Source organism: Salmo salar, chromosome ssa01 (assembly GCF_905237065.1).
Source record: "Salmo salar chromosome ssa01, Ssal_v3.1, whole genome shotgun sequence".
Taxonomy (NCBI): Eukaryota; Metazoa; Chordata; class Actinopteri; order Salmoniformes; family Salmonidae; genus Salmo; species Salmo salar.
This window is the reverse complement of record NC_059442.1, coordinates 80602833-80628602: the sequence shown is the minus strand read 5'-3', so window position 1 is coordinate 80628602 and position 25770 is coordinate 80602833. Positions and strand designations below refer to the sequence as shown.

General features: G+C 40.5%; 1 protein-coding gene across 1 annotated transcript in view; it reads right to left on the bottom strand.

Annotated features, from left to right (window-relative positions):
• The window catches only part of LOC106612421 (tetraspanin-15-like), a 45818-nt gene extending 22244 nt beyond the window's left edge, over window positions 1-23574 (bottom strand). The window contains exons 1-3 of the mRNA XM_014213536.2: window positions 23312-23574; window positions 6942-7127; window positions 4711-4785 (exon numbers count right to left, since the gene is read on the bottom strand). Of these exons, the coding sequence (XP_014069011.1) occupies window positions 4711-4785; window positions 6942-7127; window positions 23312-23395 (345 nt within the window). The 5' untranslated portion in view covers window positions 23396-23574. The remainder of the gene's footprint in view (window positions 1-4710; window positions 4786-6941; window positions 7128-23311) is intronic.
• Between the last annotated feature and the right edge of the window lie 2196 nt (window positions 23575-25770).

The following is a 25770-nucleotide window of genomic DNA, read 5'->3' as shown; positions in this document are numbered from 1 at the left end:
ACAGCGGTTGACATGCTTCGAAGTACGGTAATGGAATACTTAGAATTTTATTGTCACGAATTGCGCCATGCGCGTGACACTTCTTTACTATTTCGGATAGTGTCTGGAACGCATCGAACAAAACGCCGCTATTCGGATATAACGATGGATTATTTTGGACCAAACCAACATTTGTTATTGAAGTAGCAGTCCTGGGTGTGTATTCTGACGAAGACAACAAAAGGTAATGAAACTTTTATAATAGTAAATATGATTATGGTGAGTGCTAAACTTGCCGGGTGTCTAAATAAGCGAGCCCGTGATGCCTGGGCTATGTACTTAGAATATTGCAAAATGTGCTTTCACCAAAAAGCTATTTTAAAATCGGACATATCGAGTGCATAGAGCAGGTCTGTATCTATAATTCTTAAAATAATTGTTATGCTTTTTGTGAACGTTTATCGTGAGTAATTTAGTAAAATGTTAGCGAATTCCCCGGAAGTTTGCGGGGGGTATGCTAGTTCTGAACGTCACATGCTAATGTAAAAAGCTGGTTTTTGATATAAATATGAACTTGATTGAACAAAACATGCATGTATTGTATAACATAATGTCCTAGGGTTGTCATCTGATGAAGATCATCAAAGGTGAGTGCTGCATTTAGCTGTCTTCTGGGTTTTGGTGACATTATATGCTGGCTTGAAAAATGGGTGTCTGATTATTTCTGGCTTGGTACTCTGCTGACATAATCTAATGTTTTGCTTTCGTTGTAAAGCCTTTTTGAAATCGGACAGTGTGGTTAGATTAACGAGAGTCTTATCTTTAAATGGCTGTAAAATAGTCATATGTTTGAGAAATTGAAGTAATAGGATTTTGAAGATTTTGAAAATCGCGCCACAGGCTGGCAGTGGCTGTTACGTAGGTGGGACGAATTCGTCCCGCCGGTCCCATAGAGGTTAAATGGCTGTAAAATAGTCATATGTTTGAGAAATTGAAGTAATAGGATTTTTAAGGTTTTGAAAATCGCACCACAGGATAGCAGTGGCTGTTACGTAGGTGGGACGAATTCGTCCCGCCTAGCCTAGAGAGGTTAACTGTATTAGCCGAAGTAAGGAAACGGGATGAGAAATTCTTTCTGGAGAATCATGACAGCACATTGGAGATAAAGAAAGTTTGAAAGCTCTTGGTGAACAGATCAAAACCTTGGAAGAAGAAATTCAACAATTACAGGCAAGGGTCGTAAAAACAGACATGGCTCCAACAAGTGGATCCTTTGTTCCCTCAATCTACCCCCACTCTGAATTGCACAAGGCAGATCAGGTTTCAAGCATCTAATCAGCACTGCTTAGCTTTGAGTGAACAGATACTGACAGCAGTGACGAACGATGTTTTAGTCCATCCAGAACACAGGCTGTAAAAGGTATTAAAGATAAACCTCTAGTGACAGTAATCACACACAAATCAGCATCTCCAAAACAGTTGGATGAATGGTCAAAAATGTTGAAACATTCATGAGAAGTGGGTATGAAAACATGGGACCATTTGAAGCGTTATAAGAAACTCCACAATCTACATCCTTATGATGGGTTACAGCTAAAAGCTTTTGTTTTGAACAACCGTGAACATGGTGTTCTTGAAGAAAAAGGTTTATAGAGCTGTGGGTGGTGAAGAACAAAATGTGGCTGATGGATGGAGAGCCACTGGCAACGAGAATGTCAGAAAAGAAAACGTGTTCTTATGAGGAATGGCCAGGAGAAGCAGGGTCCCCAAAGACAATGCTGGTGCTAGCAAAGAAGCTATGGCCGCTACTAAAGTAGTGGAGGCTCCTAACGGCATCATACAATGTGGCACAACATGTAATCCAGCTACTCTGATGCTTCCTCCAGATACCACATTACTTGAACGACTGCTGTGAGTTGGTTTTGGATCAGCTCTTTGATGGGTTTATTAAGATTCATCTGACAGAGCTGCCAAAGCGGCTGCCAAGAGAACACCTCTGTCTCCTAAACTGATTAGGAGATACACCTTGGATACATTGCAATACATTAGAGATATGCAAGGCAGTGCACCAAAAGATGAAGTGTGGGAAAGGATGGCTGCAGGATGCAAACTCAATCAAGAAGGTGTGTGGAAATACAACCTGGGATGTATAGCGCCAAATGCACTCTTACCCTACTTGGTGACACAGATCCACTCTTTGAGACACATTGGTGTGGACAAGATAGTTTATCGTTTTGTGGGCAAATGGTGGAATCATGGTGTGCAGAAAGAGGCTGAGGCTGTTATGGCGAATTGCAATATTTGTATGGAAAACAACACCAAGGGACGAGTGAAAGTACAGACACGACAAGCACCTGCTCCACCAGGACCCTTCAGACATCTACAGCTTGATTACATCACAATGCCCAAATGTAAAGGACACAAAGATGTGCTGGTCATTGTTGATCGTTTCTCACGATGTGTTGAAGCCTACCCTACTAAGAAAGGAACTGCACAATAGAGTTAAAATTCTGATTCGAGAAATCAATCCCAGATGGGGATTTCCAGAACAATTAGATTCCAACCAAGGCACTCATTTCACAGGAAAAGTGTGTCAGGAGATAGCTCAACTTCTGAACATAGACTGGCAACTACAATGCCCTTATCATTCTCAATCGTGTAGGCAGGTAGAATGCACAAATCGAGTTTGGAAAGAGAATTTCAAAGATGCATTGCCTACGGTATTATGTAGTATACGAGCAACACATAATAAAACCACAGGGTTGAGTCTGTTTGAGGTCGTCACAGGTCAACCCATGTCCCTACCAGGCACGTTAGATTTGAGAAAAGCAGATGTTTACTTCATGAGTGACACAATGCTTAACTATTGCATACAACTCTCTAATGCAGTAGGGGAAGCAGAAAGACAAGTAAAAGAGGCGTGGGGAATAAGTCCCGAGGGGGGACATGACGTAGTACAAGGACAGTGGGTGATGGTAAAAAAAAAGATCAGACGATCAGAACCTGATAAGCTTCTGTGTTGTACACCGCAGTCATTATATTAAGGATATCTAGGTGAAATGTCCAACATTTTCCTGGAAAAAAAAATAAAAAAAAAAATAAAATATATATATTTTTTTATTATTATCATTTTTTTGTTTGTTTTTTTTTTTTCAGGAAAATGTTGAAAAATGGCCACTCATATATATATATATATATATATATATATATATATATATATATATATATATATAAGACATGCTTACTTAGGGAAATCTATGTGAAATGTACATTTCTCCTGAAACCAGGACATGTTACTTTCACTTTTTGTTTCCTTCGTTTACAGGTTATGAGAATCTATCGTCTGAAGCTGCAGCAATATCCCTTGAACCATGGACTGTACCTGAAACGATAGAAGATCACCGGTGAAGTGCAACGGAAGAAGAATTCCTCATTACCGGCAGACTGTCTGAACATAACTATTATAAATGATGTTCTGACAAAATTATCTATGTGGGACTGATACCAGTGTGGAAGAGCTGGTCACTTTTAAATGACTTGGTGAATGATTACCTTGCCAATAGGACGAATTAATATTATTGTCTTGTAGACAAAACATTTTTTGTGAGTTTCCTCCTAATACAGGATGTGGTAGGAATCGTAAGGGACATCATCATTACACATGTTAATACTTATTTTCTTTGTTTGAAATCTATGTATTATTGTAACAGCAAGTACAATATGCCCTTTGTGTTTTATAGAAATGCATGGTGTTTAATGTGAATGATTTTATGCTTACTGTTAATGTTTTTTATACTGTCTATTTTTTCACGTTTTCAATTTTTCTAAAAATACATTTTAAATATATATATATATATATATATATATAAAATGGTCTAGGGGGAGTATAAGAATATTTTGAAGATAAATACACAACACAGAGACAGAGTATGAGAGACAGAGGACGAGAAGTCAATAAAGTACTAACAATCAATGGAAAGTGTTTTTCTGTAATAGGGGATTAATGAGCAATGGGTCAGAGACATGGGAGGAATTTGTCTATACAGTGAGCCTGAAATAAGATACTTGTTATTTGGCCATTGGCCCAGTTTTATTGCAAGGACTTCTAACTGGCCAACCACAGGCTAGGGCTAGGTTATAAACTATATCCTGTCCCTTTGTTCACTGGAGGAGAGAATCACTGAGGACAGGGAAGGAACGACCATCTACCCCTCAGCATAACATCTATGATTTATCCTCTTTAAATAAACCTATTTTCCTCCCCCTGATTTGCTTTGGGGTCTGTGTTATTAAAGAATAACAACTGCTAACACTGTAAATATAATTTAAAGTTTGGTACGGATAGTCCTCCTTCATCTTTCCCTCTTTGCAAGTTTGTCAATTTTATCCGGCCAAAAATCTTTTCACAAATTTCAAAACATAACGGGAATGGAATGTCAGACAATACATTGGAAAATTCGTATATGGAAACCACAAGGGCCAATCTGAAATACCCCGAGAACGGTGAAAAGAACAGTTAATATCCTTGCCTGATAACACAATTGATTTAGTCCCACTATGTTGACTTATTGTAACGTACACCGTTTCATAAACTTGTTAGCTTTCTACTTGCACAAGCCAAGGTAAATGTATCCAATAAGAGGTGGCATGAGTCCCTTTTGTGTATATAAAGATTGGCTTTCTCTCAATGATTATGAGTTTAATAATGGCTAAGTAATGGGTTTACGGTACCTGATGCCTGAAGATCAGAGCCAGGATGCCACCGAGGAGCTCCAGAATGAGACAGACTGTCAGGGTGTAGAGAAACTGAAAAACAAAATCACATTTACAAGGTTAATACACAGAATATTTTTATTTATAAAAACAGTTTAAAACTTCTTATGGGCAGGTGGGACGGTAGCGTCCCACCTGGTCAACATCCGGTGAAATTACAGAGCGCGAAATTCAAACTACAGTATTATAAAAATGTAACTTTCATAAAATCACAAGTGTAATACATCAAAATAAAGCTTAACTTCAAGTTAATCTAGCCGCTGTGTCATATTTCAAAAAGGCTTTACAGCAAAAGCAAACCATGCGATTATCTGAGGACAGCGCCCCGCATACAAACACATGAAAAACATATTTCAACCAGGCAGGTGCGACACGAAAGTCAGAAATAGCGATATAAAAATGTCTTACCTTTGATGATCTTCTTCTGTTGGCACTCCAAAAGGTCCCAGTTTCATCACAAATGGTCCTTTTGTTCTATAATGTCCTTCTTTATATCCATTAAAACTCAGTTTAGCTGGCGCGCTTCAGTCAATAATCCACCCAGTTTCCCTCCATCAAAATGCATACAAAATGAATCCCAAACGTCACTAATAAACTTTTCCAAACAAGTCAAACAACATTTATACTCAAACCTTAGGTACCCTAACATGTAAATAAACAATACAATTTAAGACAGAGAATCGTTATGGTCTTTACTGGAGAAAAATACCAAAGAACGCGCTCTTTTCCACACGCTTGGAAACACTACAGCCAAAATGGGAGCCACCTAGAAAAACTACAATTTCTGGCTCATTTTTCCCAAAAACCAGCCTGAAACTCTTTCTAAAGACTGGTGACATCTAGTGAAAGCCCTAGGAACTGCAATCTGGGAGGACTTGGCCTTATAATAAAAGTGATAGCCATTGAAAATAGTGGTAGGCTGATGTTTTTTGGGGGGGATGGTTTGTCCTCGAGGTGTCGCCTGCCATATCAGTTCTGTTATACTCACAGACATAGTTTTAACAGTTTTAGAAACGTTAGAGTGTTTTCTATCCAAATCTACCAATTATATGCACATCTTAGCTTCTGGGCCTGAGTAACAGGCAGTTTACTTTGGGCACGCTTTTCATCCGGACATCAAAATACTGCCCCCTACCCAAGAGAGGTAAATGGATCTGTCTGGTTAGCTTTCCTTTGATCATATCTTGTGAACCACAAAACCACATGTTTGCTGTAGCATCTTAAATGCTGCTGCTCTTTGACATTTTGATAGCAGTTCAGCTAAGGCAAAACATTTTTTATAATGAATAGGGGACACTTGTGGTGCCCTCATACACGAAAAACAAACGTATTGATCATTGCATGATGAAATTGAAGGGGCACTGTTCTAAGATGTTGCCAATTGCATGCCTAATGTCTTTGAATATCAGGAGCCATTTAAAAATGCCTGTATTGTAGTTTCTGCACAGTAGCATTACAAAACGTATTTCCCCAGTGAAATAAATAGCAGAATTTGTTTAGGCAAAAAAAATACCTTGCTTTTAGAAGACAAAAATCTGTAATTCGTTCAGAAGGAATCAAACTCAAGCCAATACAAGCACCAATACATCTACTAAAAAGTAGACGCAAACATCTCAAAATATGATTAATATTATTCCAGTCATGAATTAATCAGAGCAATGTGTCATATCTAAGATGGATGAGGGCCTGCTAAAGTCTGATTACATATTTCAAAATGTTGTCAATGCGGGTGGCTAAACTGTGCCAAATTAATAAATCAATGATAATTATGTAGCTAGTGGACTTTCATTAGTAATTGTGTCTTAATTACCCTGTTGGACCTTGCAGACAAATCAACCTGAAACCCAACCAACTGATGCTATGCTAAATATTTCAGGTAACATTTATGGTTTAGCGTTCATATTTTGCATACTGACATGAGAGCTACATTGTCTCATGCACCTAGCACTGAAGACCTGAAATTATAATAGAGAAATATGTTTCAAGGACTGTACACGGTCCATGTCCTTGAATTTAGTGGTACAATTGTACCAATGATTTAGTCCCAAAACGATAAAGCCCAAGGTAAATCAAGTGCATATTAAATACATAAAAATATTTGAGATATGTATTTGACCCAGGTCTGGTGAGTGGTGAACCTCAAGCCTATATCACAGTGTTGTATTTAATTGTGTAGGCCTAGTACTCACCACTTTGAGGAGCATCAGGTTGTCCCTGAGGGAGGCCAACACGCCAATGAAGGAGACAATGAACATCATCACCCCCAGGACGATCAGGATGATCGAGGGGGCCAGGAACACCCCCTCCAGGGTTTTGTAGCGCTGCCGCTCCACCTCCGCATAGATACCGATGGCTAGGATGAACCCCCCAATCAGCTACCAGAAATAGAGACAGACATGGAGATGAGAATTAAGTATAGGGGCTAAGAGTGGTTACCTATAGTATACTAAGTGGTTACCTATACTGAGTGGTTACCTATAAAATGCAATGTCAAATCAGAAAACAGAGCTTTATCTATGTAAATGGTTTCATGTTAATTTAATGCTTATAGATGAATTAATATTTTCTGTAAATAGTTAATGAAGGACCACAGAAATCGAATTCATTATGATCACAAACTTTAATCCCACTGGGCAAAGACATCAGTTCAATGTCTATTTTTGATTTACATAGATTGAGTTGTCAACTAACATGATTTCAAATGTGAAATCAACAACCATTTGAAACATTGGATTTAGGTTTAAAGTCGGGGGGGGGTGGTGTTACAATTTCCCCAAAACCCTTTATGTTGATGATTTTTTGCAAATCTAAAAATCACTTTTTCACATTCATTCAGCATCACATTTAAGTTTTTGTTGTTGAAATGACATGTAAACAACATTGATTCAGTAGGCTTGTACCTTGTGGGATGGTTCCCTGCTGAGGGTAATTCATCAACATTGAAATGTAAATAACATCTGTGCTAGATACACTGCTAGATTCAAATCAAATGTTATTGGTCGCGTACACATTTGCAGATGTTAATCGCAGCTGCAGCGAAATGCTTATTTTTCTAGCTCCAACAGTGCAGTATACCTAACAATACAAAACACCACAACACTTACAAATCAAAAAAAGAATGACAGTGCAATGGAAAGTATTCAGACCCCTTGACATTTTCCATACTTTGTTACATTACAGCCTTATTCTAAAATGTATTAAATAAAAAAATCCTCAATCTACAAAACAATACCCTTTCCCATAATGACAAAGCAAAAACATTTTTTTTTTTTTTTTTTTTTACATATTTGCAAATGTATTAAAAATAAAACAGAAATACCTTATTTACATAAGTATTCAGACCCTTTGCTATGTCACTCAAAATTGAGCTCAGGTGGATCCTGTTTCCATTGATCATCCTTGAGATGTTTCACCTTTGGTAAATGCAATTGATTGGACATGATTTGGAAAGGCACACATCTGTCTATATAAGGTCCACAGTTGACAGTGCATGTCAGAGAAAAAAACTAAGCCAAAGGAATTGTCCGTAGAGCTCTAAGACAGGATTGTGTCGAAGCACAGATCTGGGGAATGGTACCAGAAAATGTCGGCATTATTGAAGGTTCCCAAGAACAGGGAGGTGACCAAGAACCCGATGGTCACTGACAGAGCTCCAGAGTTCCGTGGAGATGGGAGAACCTTCCAGAAGGACAACCATCTCTGCAGCACTCCAACAATTAGGCCTTTATGATAGTGGCCAGACGGAAGCCACTCCTCAGTAATAAGGCACATGACTACCCGCTTGGAGTTTGCCAAAAGGCACCTAAAGGACTCTCAGACCATGAGAAAACAAGATTCTCTGGTCTGATGAAACCAAGATTTAACTCTTTGGCCTGAATGCCAAGTGTCACGCCTGGAGGAAACCTGACACCATCCCTACGGTGAAGCATGGTGGTGGCAGCATCATGCTGTGGGGATGTTTTTCAGCGGCAGGGACTGGGAGACAAGTCATGATCGAGGGGGAAAAAAATTACGGAGCAAAGTACAGAGATCCTTGATGAAAACCTGCTCAGGGCCTCAGACAGTGGCGAAGGTTAACCTTCTAACAGGACAACAACCCTAAGTACATAGCTAAGACAATGCAGGAGTGGCTTCGGGACAAGTCTCTGAATGTCCTTGAGTGGCCCAGCCAGAGCCCGGACTTGAACCCGACATCTCTGGAGAGACCTAAAAATAGCTGTGCAGCAACTCTCCCCAACCCACCGGACAGAGATTGAGAGGTTCTGCAGAGAATAAATGGGAGAAACTCTCCAAATAGAGGTGTGCCAAGCTTGTAGCGTCATACCCAAGAAGACTCGATGCTGTGATTGCTGCCAAAGGTGCTTCAACAAAGTACTGAGAAAAGGGTCTGAATACTTATGCAAATTGGTTCTTTTTTTGTTGCAAAAATGTCTAAACTTGTTTACGCTTTGTCATTATCTAATCAAATGTTATTAGTCAATGCAGTTAAAAAAAATACAGATAAGAAATAAAAGTAACAACTAATTAAAGAGCAGCAGTAAAATAACAATAGTGAGACTATATAAAGGTACTGGTACTGGTACAGAGTCAATGTGCGGGGGCACCGATTAGTTGAGGGGTATTGTGTGTAGATTGATGAGGGGGAAAACAAATGTAATCAATTTTAGAATAAGGCTGTAAAGTAACAAAATGTGGAAAAAGTCAAGGGGTCTGAATACTTTCCGAATCCAATGTAAGAAATATCAGAATGAGCAATGTCAGAGTCCGGAATATAAATACATAGGATACTCTCAAATGGTGTATCTGTAGACGTTTGTGAGGGTGTTAGGGGTCAAGCAGGGGTCTTCAGAATGAGGTTGAAGAGGTTTTTCTGTCCCTTCTTCACCACACTGTCTGTATGGATGGACCATTTCAGGTTGTCAGTGATGTGCACCCTGAAGAACTTGAAGCTTTTCACACACTACTGCAGCCCAGTAGATGTGAATGGGGGCATGCTATCTCTGCTGTCTCCTTAAATCCATGAACAGCTCCTTTGTTTTGTTGAAGGAGAGGTTATTTTCCTTGCACCAGTCAGCCAGGCCCTCACCTCCACCTTGTAGGCAGTGTCGTCATTGTTGGTAATCATGCCTACAACGGTTTGTGTTTTCATTTTTGCCTTTGAAAAATTTTTGCGATTCTGGTATTGTCACAGCCCTACGATTAAGTTAATTGGCAGTCCATTGCCATTTCAATTAGCTGATTAGTTTGCTAAGCATTAGCAATCCATATTTTACTCTAAGTATCAAAGTAATTACAGCATTGAGAAGGGCTCCCTCTTTAAAAGTAAAGACAATTAAAATCACTTATAACACATGAATGCAAACGCAGAAACTCAAACTGCCCTCTTCAGCTTACTTCACTGTTCACAGACGTTGGTTGAAAAGTGAATGTGAGGTAACGATAATGGGAGAATTAACCCCTCCAGCACTAATGAACCAGTATGTAATGCTGGTTTATTACAAAAGTACACATTCTCTGGTGTGCATTACATCCTATACCTGTGACAACTAATCAGTGACTCTAGGTCTATGAATGCCTGTCTCCCCAGGTGTGCCACAGGCAGCTGATTGGACAGCTTTCCCCGCTTCAGGGCCAATTTGATTTTCTCTTCAAACACCAATGCAGAGATTTCTGGCTTTGGGAGTAGTTCAAGGAAACCTATTGTGCACAGCTCTGACAGAGGTTTTTATTGCAAAAAGAATTGGCTCTGAGATCGTGACTGACTGTTCTGATGTCACAGGTGGATTTGTAATTAAAAGAGACACCAAGCAGCTATGAGGCGGCACTGTGTTCTGAACTGTGACTGATACGGTATGCCTACACAGGAAATTACAAGGCTTTTTGATCGCTTGATACCAGTCCAAATGGAGGGAGCTGTGGTTGCTAGGCAAACTCATCTACAAACAGTCAAGTCCAAAATTATTGGCACCCTTGATAAAGATGAGCAAAAAAGACTGTATAAAATACAAAAACTGAGCTATATTGTATGCCAATTTTTTTTTTATTAGGTTCTGTTGTACTAATACAATTTCTCAGAGAAAGATATGTTTAACAAGTTATTTAAAAATGTTTCTAAAAGACTAGTTAAAATCAATGTCTCCTCTGTTTTTAATACCTCACCTTCCGAGGATAACGGCACTGAGCCTTTTTCTGAAATGTTTTATGAGATTGGAGATGACATTGGGAGGGATCTTGGACCATTTTTCCATACAGAATCTTTTCCACAGAGTTTCAATGGGGTTTAATTCAAGACGACCATTGCAAAATTTAGATTTTATGGTTAATTCATATTTTGATGTGTGGTTGGGGTTGTTGTCTTGCTGGAAGTTCCATTTGTGACCAAGTTTCAGCTTCCTGGCAGAGGCAACCAGGTTTTTGGCTAAAACATCCTGGTACTTGGTCAAGTTTATGATGTGTTGATCTTGACAAGGTCCCCCAGGACCAGCGGAAGCAAAATAGCCCCATATCATCAAAGATTCCTTTACAGTATGTATGGGGTTATTTTCTGCTTAGGCATCCTTATTTTGATACCAAACCCACCACTGGTGTGTGTTGCTAAAGAGCTCTTTTCAGGTCATCTGACCATAGCACCGGTTCTCATCCAAGTGCCAATACCGTTTAGCAAACTGCAGGTGTTTAAATTTGTTGGATGAAATGAAAATAGTGCTCTTTGGAAAGTCAGGTTGCTGGCAAACAAGATGCTGGGAGTTTAAATTCCATGTGAGGTTGAGTCCCAAGTAATCAAAATACAGCAGCATACTGTCCTTTTACGGCAATAACACCGTAAACTTAAAATACAGTTACTTGTTGTACATTTACTGTATTTTCACTGCAATCAGGTTTTGGTAGTGCATCTTAAAATTACAGGAAATTCAGCAGTAAAAATACAGTAACTTACTGTTGTATATTTATCGTATTTCCACTGCAACCAGTGGCCGGTACTGTAACGTTAAATTACATGTGGACTCGCATGTGGCTCAGATAAGCATGTCAAATCCTTAAATGAAAAACCTGCACAAAAGGCATTCACCTTTTCAATTATTTAATACAGTATTCTGGGTCACATGTAAAATACCGATGACAATATTCAAATGAATAAAAAAATGACTATATTCAAGTACAGTAGTTCAGCAGATACTGTCTGTTTTATAAAAACAATACCATGTAGTGCATAAACTAACACCTATCTGGTATTGCTGAGGGGATCCAGACATTGCAAGGATCTGGCAAGCACATTGACATGACTCTGTGGATTCTCAACAACCTGCAGTAGTGCACATTCATCAGACTGATTTCGTGGTCTGACTATTTCACAATTCTTCCCTATGGCAAAGTACTCGATATCTGCATCAACTTATTGGAAGCAGCAAACAATGAAAGTTTTTTTTTTTTACCTATAAAGCTGGAATGCAGCATGTATCTATAATTATTATTTTTTTTTAAAGTCTATACAAATGCAGTACAACCCTACCTGCCACTATTCATGCACACACTCCGGTGCCTTGTGAATAAACCTATACCTTAGAGCCAGCGGACGGTCATACATCTCCCTGACAGAAATCCAACAGCTTATTTTCTCACCAATGTGGGAGGTACATGCAGCCTTTTGTTTATGTTCACAATGATGGCTTCTAACATGTGACTGACTGCCTGTTCCCTGGTGGATGTGCTTTTGTTAAGGAGCAGCGAGAATCATAACACCGCTGTTCCTGGCCTTAACAAGCCCACAATGCCCTGCTGTACAAGAACATTATGAGCTTCAAGGGAGACACTTCACTTACAGTTGAAGTCAGAAGTTTACATACACCTTAGCCAAATACATTTAAACTCAGTTTTTCACAATTCCAGACACTTAATATTAGTAAAAAATAAAAAAATGTTTTAGGTCAGTTAGGATCACCACTTTATTTTAAGAATGTGAAATGTCAGAATAATAGCTAAGAGAATGATTTATTTCAGCTTTTATTTCTTTCATCACATTCCCAGTGGGTCAGAAGTTTACATACACTCAATTAGTAGTTGGTAGCATTGCCTTTACATTGTTTAACTTGGGTCAAACGTTTCAGGTAGCCTTCCACAAGCTTCCCACAATAAGTTGGGTGAATTTTGGCCCATTCCTCCCGACAGAGCTGATGTAACTGAGTCAGGTTTGTAGGCCTCTTTGTTCGCATATGCTTTTTCAGCTCTGCCCACAAATTTTCTATAGGATGAGGTCAGGACTTTGTGATGGCCACTCCAATACCTTGACTTTGTGGTCCTTTAGCCATTTTGTACAACTTTGGAAGTATGCTTGGGGTCATTGTCCATTTGGAAGACCAAGCTTTACTTCCTGACTGATTTCTTGAGATGTTGCTCCAATATATCCACATAATATTTTCTTTGTCACGATGCCATCTATTTTGTGAAGTGCACCAGTCCCTCCTGCAGCAAAGCACCCCCCCCAACATGATGCTGCCACCCTCGTGCTTCACGGTTGGGATGGTGTTCTTCTGCTTGCAAGCCTCCCCCTTTTTTCTCCAAACATAACGATGGTCATTATGGCCAAACAGTTCTATTTTTGTATCATCAGACCAGAGGACATTTCTTCAAAAAGTACAATCTTTGTCCCCATGTGCAGTTGCAAGCCATAGTCTGGCTTTTTTATGGCGGTTTTGGAGCAGTGGCTTCTTCCTTGCTGAGCGGCCTTTCAGGATATGTCGATATAGGACTCGTTTTACTATGGATATAGATACTTTTGTACCCGTTTCCTCCAGCATCTTCACAAGGTCCTTTGTTGTTGTTCTGGGATTGATTTGCACTTTTCGCACCAAAGTATGTTCATCTCTAGGAGACAGAATGCGTCTCCTTCCTGAGCGGTATGACAAAGAGTATGCAAAGAGGCACTGAGTTTGAAGGTAGGCCTTGAAATACATCCACAGGTACACCTCCAATTGACTAAAAATGTCAATTAGCCTATCAGAAGCTTCTAAAGCCATGACATCATTTTCTTGAATTTTCCAAGCTGTTTAAAGGCACAGTCAACTTAGTGTGTGTAAACTTCTGACCCACTGGAATTGTGATACAGTGAATTAAGTGAAATAATCTGTCTGTAAACAATTGTTGGAAAAATTACCTGTGTCATGCACAAAGTAGAAACCTTCCACAACTATAGTTTGTTAACAAGAAATTTGTGGAGTGGTTGAAAAACAAGTTTTAATGACTCCAACCTAAGTGTATGTAAACGTCTGACTTCAACTGCAAGTCTGAGACCAGTACAGTTATAAGTTTGTTGGTAGATCTCCAGGAATGCAAATGCAAAAACAGTGAGAGGTTAAAACTTCAAGCGTGAAATATGCTTTAAAACAATTTTCCAAACACTCAAAAGCACAACAATGGGTGAATCCATCACTGAATACAATCCCTCTGAGTAATTTTGTTAAACAAAGTACAACCATTTGATTTGTTGAAAATATAATCTACTGCGTACAATAAATCAAAAGATATTTCCAACCAACTTGCTTAACTTTGGCAACATAAACTTGGCAGGTTGTTCCAAGCCAAAATCTCTTTAAAAAGTATCAGTGATAGCAAAGCCTGTGATAGTGTTTGCTCGGTCTTCAATCAACTCTTTGAACCGAGATTGGTAACAAGAGATGTTGGCTTGGAACAACCTGCCAAGTTTGAGCATCAAAGTCTGTGATAGTTGCTTGAAGACAGAGTAAAGACTTCCTGAACCAAGATTGATAAGAGAACCAATATTTCATGACATAGTCTAATCAGTAGAACATCAAAAGTGTATTTCTTGATTGAAAGAAAGCGGAGGTTGAAAATAGCAAAAACATACACTTGAGACAAAAGTGACAATGGTTCTCAGAGAACCAAATGCACTCAGATCATAGGCTAACATGTCAAAAGCTGTTGCAGTCGACAAATACAGGAATACCCGCCTGGCTTGCAGACTCAGCAAGTTTAATTTCCGATGAGACACTGAATAAAAACAACAGTAAAAAAAAAGAGGCTGAAACAGTGGGCCTACCATACCTTTGTTTACACCCTGATAGTGCTACATTTAATTGACAGTAAATAGTGGAGGGAGAAAAATAGGACATTTAAAATAAGTATATTATTCTAATAAAATTTGGGCACTTATAATCCAGAGTCCTGTTCCTCAATATGTTGTTTCAGTCAGCACCTGTGGTAAATCATTGGCTCCCACAATTTCCTGTTGTTTGAAACATTAAGCCCAGTTACAGTGAGGGAAAAAAGTATTTGATCCCCTGCTGATTTTGTACGTTTGCCCACTGACAAAGAAATGATCAGTCTATAATTTTAATGGTAGGTTTATTTGAACAGTGAAAGACAGAATAACAACAAAAACATCCAGAAAAACACATGTCAAAAATGTTAGAAATTGAGTTGCATTTTAATGAGGGAAATAAGTATTTGACCCCCTCTCAATCAGAAATATTTCTGGCTTCCAGGTGTCTTTTATACAGGTAACGAGCTGAGATTAGGAGCACACTCTTAAAGGGAGTGCTCCTAATCTCAGTTTGTTACCTGTATAAAAGACATCTGTCCACAGAAGCAATCAATCAGATTCCAAACTCTCCACCATGGCCAAGACCAAAGAGCTCTCCAAGGATGTCAGTGACAAGATTGTAGACCTACACAAGGCTGGAATGGGCTACAAGACCATCGCCAAGCAGCTTGGTGAGAAGGTGACAACAGTTGGTGCAATTATTCGCAAATGGAAGAAACACAAAAGAACTGTAAATCTCCCTCGGCCTGGGGCTCCATGCAAGATATCACCTCGTGGAGTTGCAATGATCATGAGAACGGTGAGGAATCAGCCCAGAACTACACGGGAGGATCTTGGTCAATGATCTCAAGGAAGCTGGGACCATAGTCACCAAGAAAACAATTGGTAACACACTATGCCGTGAAGGACTGAAATCCTGCAGCGCCCGTAAGGTCCCCCTGCTCAATAAAGCACATATACATGCCCGTCTGAAGTTTGCCAATGAACATCTGAACGATTCAGTGGACAACTAGTGAAAGTGTTGTGGTCAGATGAGACCAAAATGGAGCTCTTTGGCATCAACTCAACTTGCCGTGTTTGGAGGAGGAGGAATGCTGCCTATGACCCCCCAAGAACACCATCCCCACCGTCAAACATGGAGGTGGAAACATTATGCTTTGGGGGTGTTTTTCTGCTAAGGGGACAGGACAACTTCACCGCATCATAGGGACGATGGACGGGGCCATGTACCGTCAAATCTTGGGTGAGAACCTCCTTCCCTCAGCCAGGGCATTGAAAATGGGTCTTGGATGGGTATTCCAGCATGACAATGACCCAAAACACACGGCCAAGGCAACAAAGGAGTGGCTCAAGAAGAAGCACATTAAGGTCCTGGAGTGGCCTAGCCAGTCTCCAGACCTTAATCCCATAGAAAATCTGTGGAGGGAGCTGAAGGTTCGAATTGCCAAACGTCAGCCTCGAAACCTTAATGACTTGGAGAAGATCTGCAAAGAGGAGTGGGACAAAATCCCTCCTGAGATGTGTGCAAACCTGGTCTGGTGGCCAACTACAAGAAACGTCTGACCTCTGTGATTGCCAAAAAGGATTTTGCCACCAAGTACTAAGTCATGTTTTGCAGAGGGGTCAAATACTTATTTCCCTCATTAAAATGCAAATCATTTTCTAACATTTTTTACATGTGTTTTTCTGGATTGTTTTGTTGTTATTCTGTCTCTCACTGTTCAAATAAACCTACTATTAAAATTAGACTGATCATTTCTTTGTCAGTGGGCAAACGTACAAAATCAACAGGGGATCAAATACTTTTTTCCCCTCACTGTAAATCTCCATCCTCCACAACAAAGATTTGATGGTAGCCCTAATTATGATGATTGACAGGTAAGCTAACCATCATGTTCAAAAAGGTTTTTAACAGGTGCAGAGCATGTACTAAACAGAAATTAGCTAGTTCCGAGTCTATATCAAAATACTGGTGACTCTACACTTGAAGGGTAGGCTACCTACTACATAACACGTTTGACCCACACATTCATAAGCAGTACATGCTTATGTTAACAGTGGCAAAACAGGCAAATATCCACTTGTGGTTGTTGACTTCTGTTAACATCTCATTATGAATGTGTTATGTAGGTAATACATTACCAAAATGTTTGCCAAACCCTGTGGTCCTCATGTTTCCCTCTGATCAACAGTATAAAAAGAAAGTCGCAAACTAAATATGCTCCCAACAATTTAGAAATACGCTCCCAACAAACCAACGTTTTGTCACGCAGTGCCTTCTGCACGGTTGACCCTGAAGCACCTCTCAACATCTTTAGGTGTGCAAAGCTGTCATCAAGGCAAATGAAGAATGAAGAATCTCAAATATAAAATTAATTTTGATTTGTTTAACACTTTCTTGGTTACTACATGATACCATATATATGTTATTTCAGTTTTAATGTCTTCACTATTATTCTACGATGTAGAAGATAGTAAAAATAAAACCCTGGAATGAGGTGGTGTACCAGTGAAAAGTTTGGACTGTGCCTTCGGAAACTATTCAAACCCTTTGACTTTTTCCACATTTTGTTAGGTTACAGCTTCATTTTAAAATGTATAGATTTTTTTTCCCCCTCTCATTTCTACACATAATACCCCATAAATGACAAAGCAAAAACAGGTTTAGAAGAATTCTATGCTAATTTGTATTACAATAAATGGCAGTGATTACAGCCTTGAGTCTTCTTGGGTATGACGCTACAAGCTTGGCACACCTGTATTTTGAGAGTTTCTCCCATTATTCTCTGCAGATCCTCTCAAGCCCTGTCAGGATGGATGGGGAGTGTTGTTGCACAGCTATTGTCAGGTTTTCCAGAGATGTTCAAGCGGGTTCAAGTTCAGGCTCTGGCTGGGACACTCAAGGACATTCAGAGACTTGTCCAAAGCAACTCCTGCGTTGTCTTGGATGTGTGCCTAGGGTCGTCGTCCTGGTGGAAGGTGAACCTTCACCCCGGTCTGAGGTCCTGAGCGCTCTGGAGCAGGTTTTCATCAAGGATCTCTCTGTTCATCTTTCCCCTCGATCCAGACTAGTCTCCCAGTCCCTGCCGCTGAAAAACATCCCCACAGCATGATGCTGCCACCACCATGCTTCACCGTAGGGATGGTGCCAGGTTTCCTCCAGATGTGACGCTTGGCATTCAGGTCAAAGAGATCAAACTTGGTTTCATCAGACCAGAGAATCTGGTTTCTCATGGTCTGAGAGCCTTTAGGTGCTTTTTGGCAAACTCCAAGCGGCTGTCATGTGCCCTTTACTGAGGAGTGGCTTCCGTCTGGTCACTCTACCATAAAGGCCTGATTGGTGGAGTGCTGCAGAGATGGGAGAACCTTCCAGGAGGACAACCATCTCCACGGAACTCTGAAGCTCTGTCAGAGTGACCATCGGGTTCTCGTCACCTCCCTAACAGAAAGGCCCTTCTCCCCGATTGCTCAGTTTGGCTGGGCGGCCAGCTCTAGGAAGAGTCGTGGTGGTTCCAAACGTCTTACATTTAACAACGATGGAGGCCACAGTTCACTTAAGGACCTTTAACGCTGCAGAAATGTTTTGGTACCCTTCCCCAGATCTGTGCCGACACAATCCTGTCTCAGAGCTCAGCGGACAATTCCATTGACCTCATGGCTTTTTGCTCTGGCATGCATTGTGGGACCTTATAAACAGTTGTGTGCCTTACCAAATCATGTCCAATCGATTGAATTTACCACAGGTGGACTACAATCAAGTAGTAGAAACAGCTCAAGGATGATCAGTGGAAACAGGATGCACCTGAGCTTAATTTCAAGTCTCATAGCAAAGGGACTGAATACTTATGTAAATAAGGTATGTTTAATACATTTGCAAAAAATTCTAAAAACCTCTTTTTGCTTTTTTCATTATGGGTATTATGTGTAGATTGCTGAGAATTTCTCTTCAATTGAATCAATTTTAGAATAATGCTGTAACGTAACAAAATGAGGAAAAGGTCAATGGGTCTGAATAGTTTCCAAAGACACTATGTAAAAAAAAATATTATATATATATTTTATTTTTTTACCCCTTCCCATCGGTAGTTACAGTCTTGTCACGTCGCTGCAACTCCCCTATGGACTCGGGTGAGGCAAAAGTCGAGTGCCCTGCCAAGCCACACTGGTTCTTGACACACTGCTCGCTTAACCAGGAAGCCAGCTGCACCAACGTGTCAGAGGAAACACCGTCCAGGTGGCGACCAAAGTCAGCTTGCAGGCACCAAGCCTGCTACAAGGAGTCGCTAGAGCGCGATGGGACAAGGAAATCCCGACCGGCCAAACCCTACCCTAACTCGGACACTGGGCCAATTGTGCGCCACCTCATGGGTCTCCCGGTCACGGCCGGCTGTGACACAGCCCGGGGCCTGTAGAGACGTCTCAAGCACTGTGATGCAGTGCCTTAGACCACTGTGCTACTCGGGAGGTCCTTCGAAACATGTTTGACTACAACAATTTCAAACCTTGCTTATGCTTGTATGCAATCACGTTTGTCTCTTACAGTATAGTATGTGTGGGAATATTGGGAACAGATTTCTTAAATAAATTTTAAAAATCACTTGGAGTTGATTTCCTGTTGCTTCTACAGTCATTTTTAATATCAAAGTGGGATTCACAAAATCTCTAAGAACCAAATCACATGTCTGTCAGAGACCGGTCGAGTGGCGAGTGAGATGAGCACCCTCAAACTAAAGAGTCACTCGCCCGCCCCCTGGTCATTCTCGAGCATGCTGAACTTCCTCATAATGTTGCGAGTAGGGGAATGTATCTCACTCATAATATCAGAGAACCGGGGTTACGCAAGTAACCTTTAGTTCTTTCAATTATTTGTTTTGATATCTCACAGCGGGAATTGGCCAATTCCTGTATCACACATGCTCTCTGAAGCCAGGTAGTCTCAACGCATCAACCCTCAGAGGCCCCAACAGAGTACAGTATGTACCAAAGAATGCGCAGTGACGTCTAGACGGTAGAATGTTAGCGCAATGTTAGATGGAGAAGCTAATCGTTCAACAATGTGAACATAGCCAGCGTTTGCGTCGTGGGTTAGTAGCCTAGCTAGTTAGCACAATATTAGCCAAAGAAAGTTAGCCCTATGTTGGTCTTGGGACGGACAAAAGTCTGGCTCCCGACTGATAAGTAGTGAAGCTAGGACGGTCGGTCTAGTCAACGTGGCATGCTAGTAAGTTGACCTAAACAAGAGAGTGAGCTAGTTATTCTACCATTCCAGGTAGAAAAGACAGTCGCTAGGATAGCTAGCCAGGTTATCTTAACCTTGCAGCTAAGCTAAAAAAGCCTTAGTAGATAGCCGTGTGACGCTAGCTACCACAGGAGACAAAAGGGAAGAAAACGCTAATTCTAAGCCAAAGCAAAAACGTTCCTTTCGGTAAAGTCACCCAACAAGACGTAAGCTGAAAAACCTGCGCTCGGTGGCATAACCTTGTGGCACACCTGTGAACAGTTGAACCAGAAAACAAATCAAGTCGTGCTGAGGAGAGCTGAGAATGACCAGAGTGCAGGCGAGTGGCTCTTTAGTATAAGGGGAGGGGCTCACCTCATTCGCCACTCGACTGGTCTGTCTCTGACAGACATGTGTGATTGGTTCTTCGAGCATCTTACAGATTCTGTGAATCGCACTGAGATGTCGAAACGAATAATTGAAACAGAACTTCTACGCTATAACTCTCCAGCCAACATGTCCACATTGGCACGATGTGGGGTAAATGCGGGCTAAAACATTGGCTCCACATAGGCTGCCCACATTGAGCAAAGGCGCAATGGCCCATCGGCTCCACATTGGCCCCAAAGGTATTGGCCGAATGTTGACAGCCCATATCTGGTGAGGGAAGCCCTCACTTTGCCTGAAATAAGCCCATCTTCTCCCAGCAAACATACCCACATTGGCACGATGTGGGCCCAATGCGGGTTAAAACATTGGACTCATGTAGGCTGCCCACATTGGGCCGATGCACCCTTGCTCAGCGGCTCCACATTGGTGGCCCCAAGGGCAGCTCTCACGTCACCTGAAATAAGCCTACTCCTTTGGATCGGCTGCCCGTTACAATTGTATCAAAGACAAAGTTGTTGCTATCTAGTGATCTGCAGTTTGTGAACGATTTGTTTGTTTTGAACAACTGCTTTTACTGACTTGAGAGTCATGATTCTTTTTTTCTGAGTGACTCATTAATTTTAGTATTTTGTTTGACCTGCTGGCAGCAATGAATTCTACCACAGAATTAATATGTGCACCTCCGGTGACATGCTCCAACCAACCACTGTCAGTCATACACTGTATATGCGCTCAGGCAAAATGGATCATGCTGTAGGCAGCATAGAGAAGAAAAAAAACATGTTTAGAACTGATAATTGATCGCATGGAGCAAGAATGAATGCAATTCATTGATTACTGAATGTTATGGACACAGCTTTGCAGAACCAAAACATACACAGCCTCTGCTCAACAAACTCAAATTCCAGAACAAATCATTTGGGGTGCTGCAGTTCTCAAACGATATTGTGCTTCACCCTCATGGCAGTCAATCGATGCATTCCGCCAAGAGTCGTTCACAATCTAGTCCAGTTGTGGCCACAACTAGACGTTGTTTCAAATTTAGGCTACCAAGAATTCATCTTATTTGTATGCCCATAAATCAACAAACGGTCATGATTTAAAACACGCTTTTACAAGCCTCAGTCCCAGATGACAGCTCCAACAAGCCTGTTATAGTGAACGACAAGTGAATGAGAGGTTTGTAGAATCAAGACTATTTTGAGTTTTTAGTTCATTGTTTGCCTATAGGCGATCCTACGTGCTCTGGGCAATACTGACTCAAATGAACAAAATAAGTTGAAAGCTGTGTTATTTTGACTGAACGAGTCAGTAAAAACAGCTGAACTTCCCATCACTATTGCTATCATACGTACAATAGAAAAACCTTCCTAATACTGAGTTGCACCCCCTTTCGCCTTCAGAACAGCCTCAACTCTTCAGGGCATGGACTCTACAAGGTGTCAAAAGCGTTCCACTGGGATGCAGCCCATGTTGACTCCAATGCTTCCCACAGTTGCATCAAGTTGACAAAGTCCTTTGGGTAGTGGTTCATTGTTGATACACATGGGAAACTGTTGAGTGTGAAAAACCCAGCATTGAAGTTCTTGACACACTCAAACCGGTGCGCCTGGCACCTACTACCATACCCCATTCAAAGGCACTTACATTTATTTTGTTTTGCCCATTCACCCTCTGAATGGCACACATATACATATATTGAAAATCATTCTTTAACCTCTCTCCTCCCCTTTTTTACACTGATTGAATTGGATTTAACAGGTGACATCATTAAGGGCTCATAGCTTTCACCTGGGCTGCATTCCAAACACTTAACAGACAAACCCTCTCCCCTCAGGTTAAGTGGACACTTCTGACGAGTTTACACTTGCAGGGCAAGGGAGGAGGAATTAATTTTAAAATGGACAGGCCTTATCTGGAAATTCGTCACTAGACGATTGTGTTTTCAGCCACCTGTAGCTTGTGGGTGCTTTATATCTGCTACAGTCAATGACTGCATGTCTACTTATATTAACTATATAATTATTCATATACACCTACTGTATGATAGCTAGTGGACTTTTCTTAGCAGTCATCACAAATTGAATTATGGGACATTTCAGGCCCTGAAGTAAACATAATTGTACACTCAACTCGAGGGCTGAGGGGCTTATGTCGCAAACTTCCCTTGCTTGGCTAATAATTTGGACCAACGACATATGGCCGCGGGGATTCCCATAAGGAGAGGGTAAATGGCTGAGGATGTGTCTTTTATGACTTTGAAACGCAGCCCTTGTCAGTCTATGGAAAGAGCAGGTGTTCCTAATGGTTTTGTACACGGTGTATATGTTTTACCAGAAACTTTGTCACATGCACTTATCTAAAGTATTTTTTTACAGACTATCATTGGGTGTACAAAGTAAGTTGACATCAGAACAGTTACACTGGAACGACACTCGGTAACAGTTACACAAATAACTTGTGAACTATAAAGTTCTACCCACAATGGGTAGAATATTTGCTGGGTCCTCTCATACGTCGTTTAATTATCCAAACACGACATGACATTTATTAGCACTTATACTGTCACATGCCCTTCAAAGCCACACACTGTAAAATGTGAATTCCATCGGACTCAGGAGTGAGCCACCAGCAAAAACGTAAACAATGTAGCAAATACGTACCCATGCCTATCAAACCTCCACCATCTATAGGCTACAAGATCTGGCAACTGTCGATTCAACAGAACGTATCAAAAATCCTAATAGGCTACAATATTTACGCATTGCCCTTTTGTCAAACATCAGCAAGGGATAATTGCCGGAATGCACGAGTCCGTTCATCCGCCGTGTGCATCGATTCTGCCTTGGTTATCTATTTGGCGACACCGGGATATTAAAGCATAGGCTACTCACCCAGAAGATAGTGGCATATACAATGACGGTAAACTTCAGAAAAACGTAGGAGAACCTCTCGCAATATCTAACATCATTGGACATGTTTGATCCTGAACGATTTACTTCCTGTTTCTCGTCCCCCACACTTTGAACTCTGTGCCTCGTGCTGTCTGACCAGTTATTTGGCTGAATAGATAGACGCCCCAATTAGGACACTGCTAGGAATGAATGGAGCACTTCTGCCACTGTGGCTTCTGATTTTGGTAGGCTTGCTTACTTCATAAGTAAAACATTTTGTGTTTCCTGGTCGTTCCTCTATTTCAGTAAGGCAATCAATTCAGTTTTATTTTGGTTTCACTGTTGGAAGAAATTCAATGCATAAATCAAATGCACATATCCAGGCATAATGAGTTATAGCCTACGTATTTATTTGGACAGTGAAGCTAAAACTTTACATTTATCTCCATACTCCAGCATTTTGGATTTGAGAAAATGTTTTATATGAGGCGACAGTACAGAATGTCACCTTTTTTTTTATTTGAGTGTGTTTTCATACATGTTTTACCATTTACAAATGAAAGCATCCACATATTAAAGCAAGGTACATTCAAAAAGCAATCGTAGGCTACACCATGAACAAATATGTAGATTTTCTGACATTACAGACCAAACATATTTACTGGTAATATTGTTTTTATTAATTTATATGGACATGTAGGGTACACTTTATACAACACCTGGTTTTGATATAGGCCTATACCAATGTTATTCTTGCTCCCTTGTTTTCTTGTTTACCCCATATTTTGAGGACTATACAATCATTGATGTGATTATTTGTAAGATTGTCAAAAGGGTACTCTCAAATGTGGTAGGGTAGGCCATGTCAAATGTAGCAACATTAGATTCTATTATGAATTTTGAAACCAAAACATAAAACTTCATGCACAAAGGTATTGCATTTTTTTTCAATATTATGTCAGCAGAGTTACCTTTCAGAGACAAAAAATGAATTTCACAACGTGGCTAAACAATATCTAACTAATTTTGATTGATTTTAGCCCAGGTACTCTGAAAGATGTCTTTACTGAACCAATGGAACATTTCAACAATTCTAACCGTCTGTTTTGCCTGTCTGCAGATTCATTACAAATATATTTTGATTAATTTGGCTTGCTGGTATTTGTCTCAGGTGGGGAGAGTACCTGGATGGTACCCAGACAGTGGATTTAATATTGTTGATTTTAGACAGTAAGTTGAAAGAAGCTTTCATTAAACCTTTTCTTGCCACATACTGTATGATGTTGTTTTCTTGTGGTAGGCCACTTGAAATAGAATGGCACATATCTGGTATGTTGAGCCTGAATCATTGGGGAGTGGTTGCCAGTGTGTTGGACTCTGAACCTCTCTACATCTCTCTCACTCACCGTGTGTTTCGATGATATGCATGCTATTCAATGAGATATTCCATTGACATCTGGTTAACTCTGACTGCATCATCACCCTAAAGCTGCACCACATCCTTTTTGTATTCAATATCTTAATGAGTAAAAAAAATATAGCTGTATTGTAGACATTGCTCTGCATGCCGATATCATGTTCAGCTTTTGAAAACAACCGGGCCATAGTACTAATCCTCAGACTTTTATATTCCAATATTAATCAATGCTACACTAATGCAATACATCACTAAGTGTCCAATTTGCAATGGACAAGTTGGTACCTCAAGAAATTGACCAAGTGGCATCAATAGTGCAATATTAGCCCATGGGTGTGTTGATATTTGGTCACATGGCCTCATTGTAGTTAAACCTCTTGACCCCTTGACCCCTATCAGCTATATGGAGCCATTTGCCTGAAAGAGCCCTGATGCAATTTCTCCATCCTCTATATAAAACACTTAAGCAATAAGGCCCGAGGAAGTGTGGTATATGACCAATATAAATGATTAACTGGGTCATTTGAGCCCTGAATACTGATTGGCTGACAGCCGTGGTATACTGTATCAGACCATACACCATGGGTATGACAAAACATGTATTTTTACTGCTCCAATTACATTGGTAGCCACTTTATGATAGCAATAAGGCACCTCGGGGGGGTTTGTGGTATATTGCCAACTTACCACGGCTAAGGGCAATTCTTATGCATGACGCAACTCCCTTAGCCGTGGTATATTGGCCATATACCACACCCCCTCGGGCCTTATTGATTAACTAACTCACTAACTCATATCCAGGGTTGTCACAGGAAGGATAAGAAGATCATCAAGGATGTCAGCCACCTGAGCCATGGCCTGTTCACCCACCTAGAAAGCGGAGACAGTACAGGTGCATCAAAGATGGGACCATAAGACTGAGAAACAACTTCCATCTCCAGCCCATCAGACTGTTAAACAATCATCATTACACTGCCCTGGTCACTTTTAATAATGTTTGCATACTGTTTCACCCACTTTATATGTATATTCTGTATTCTAG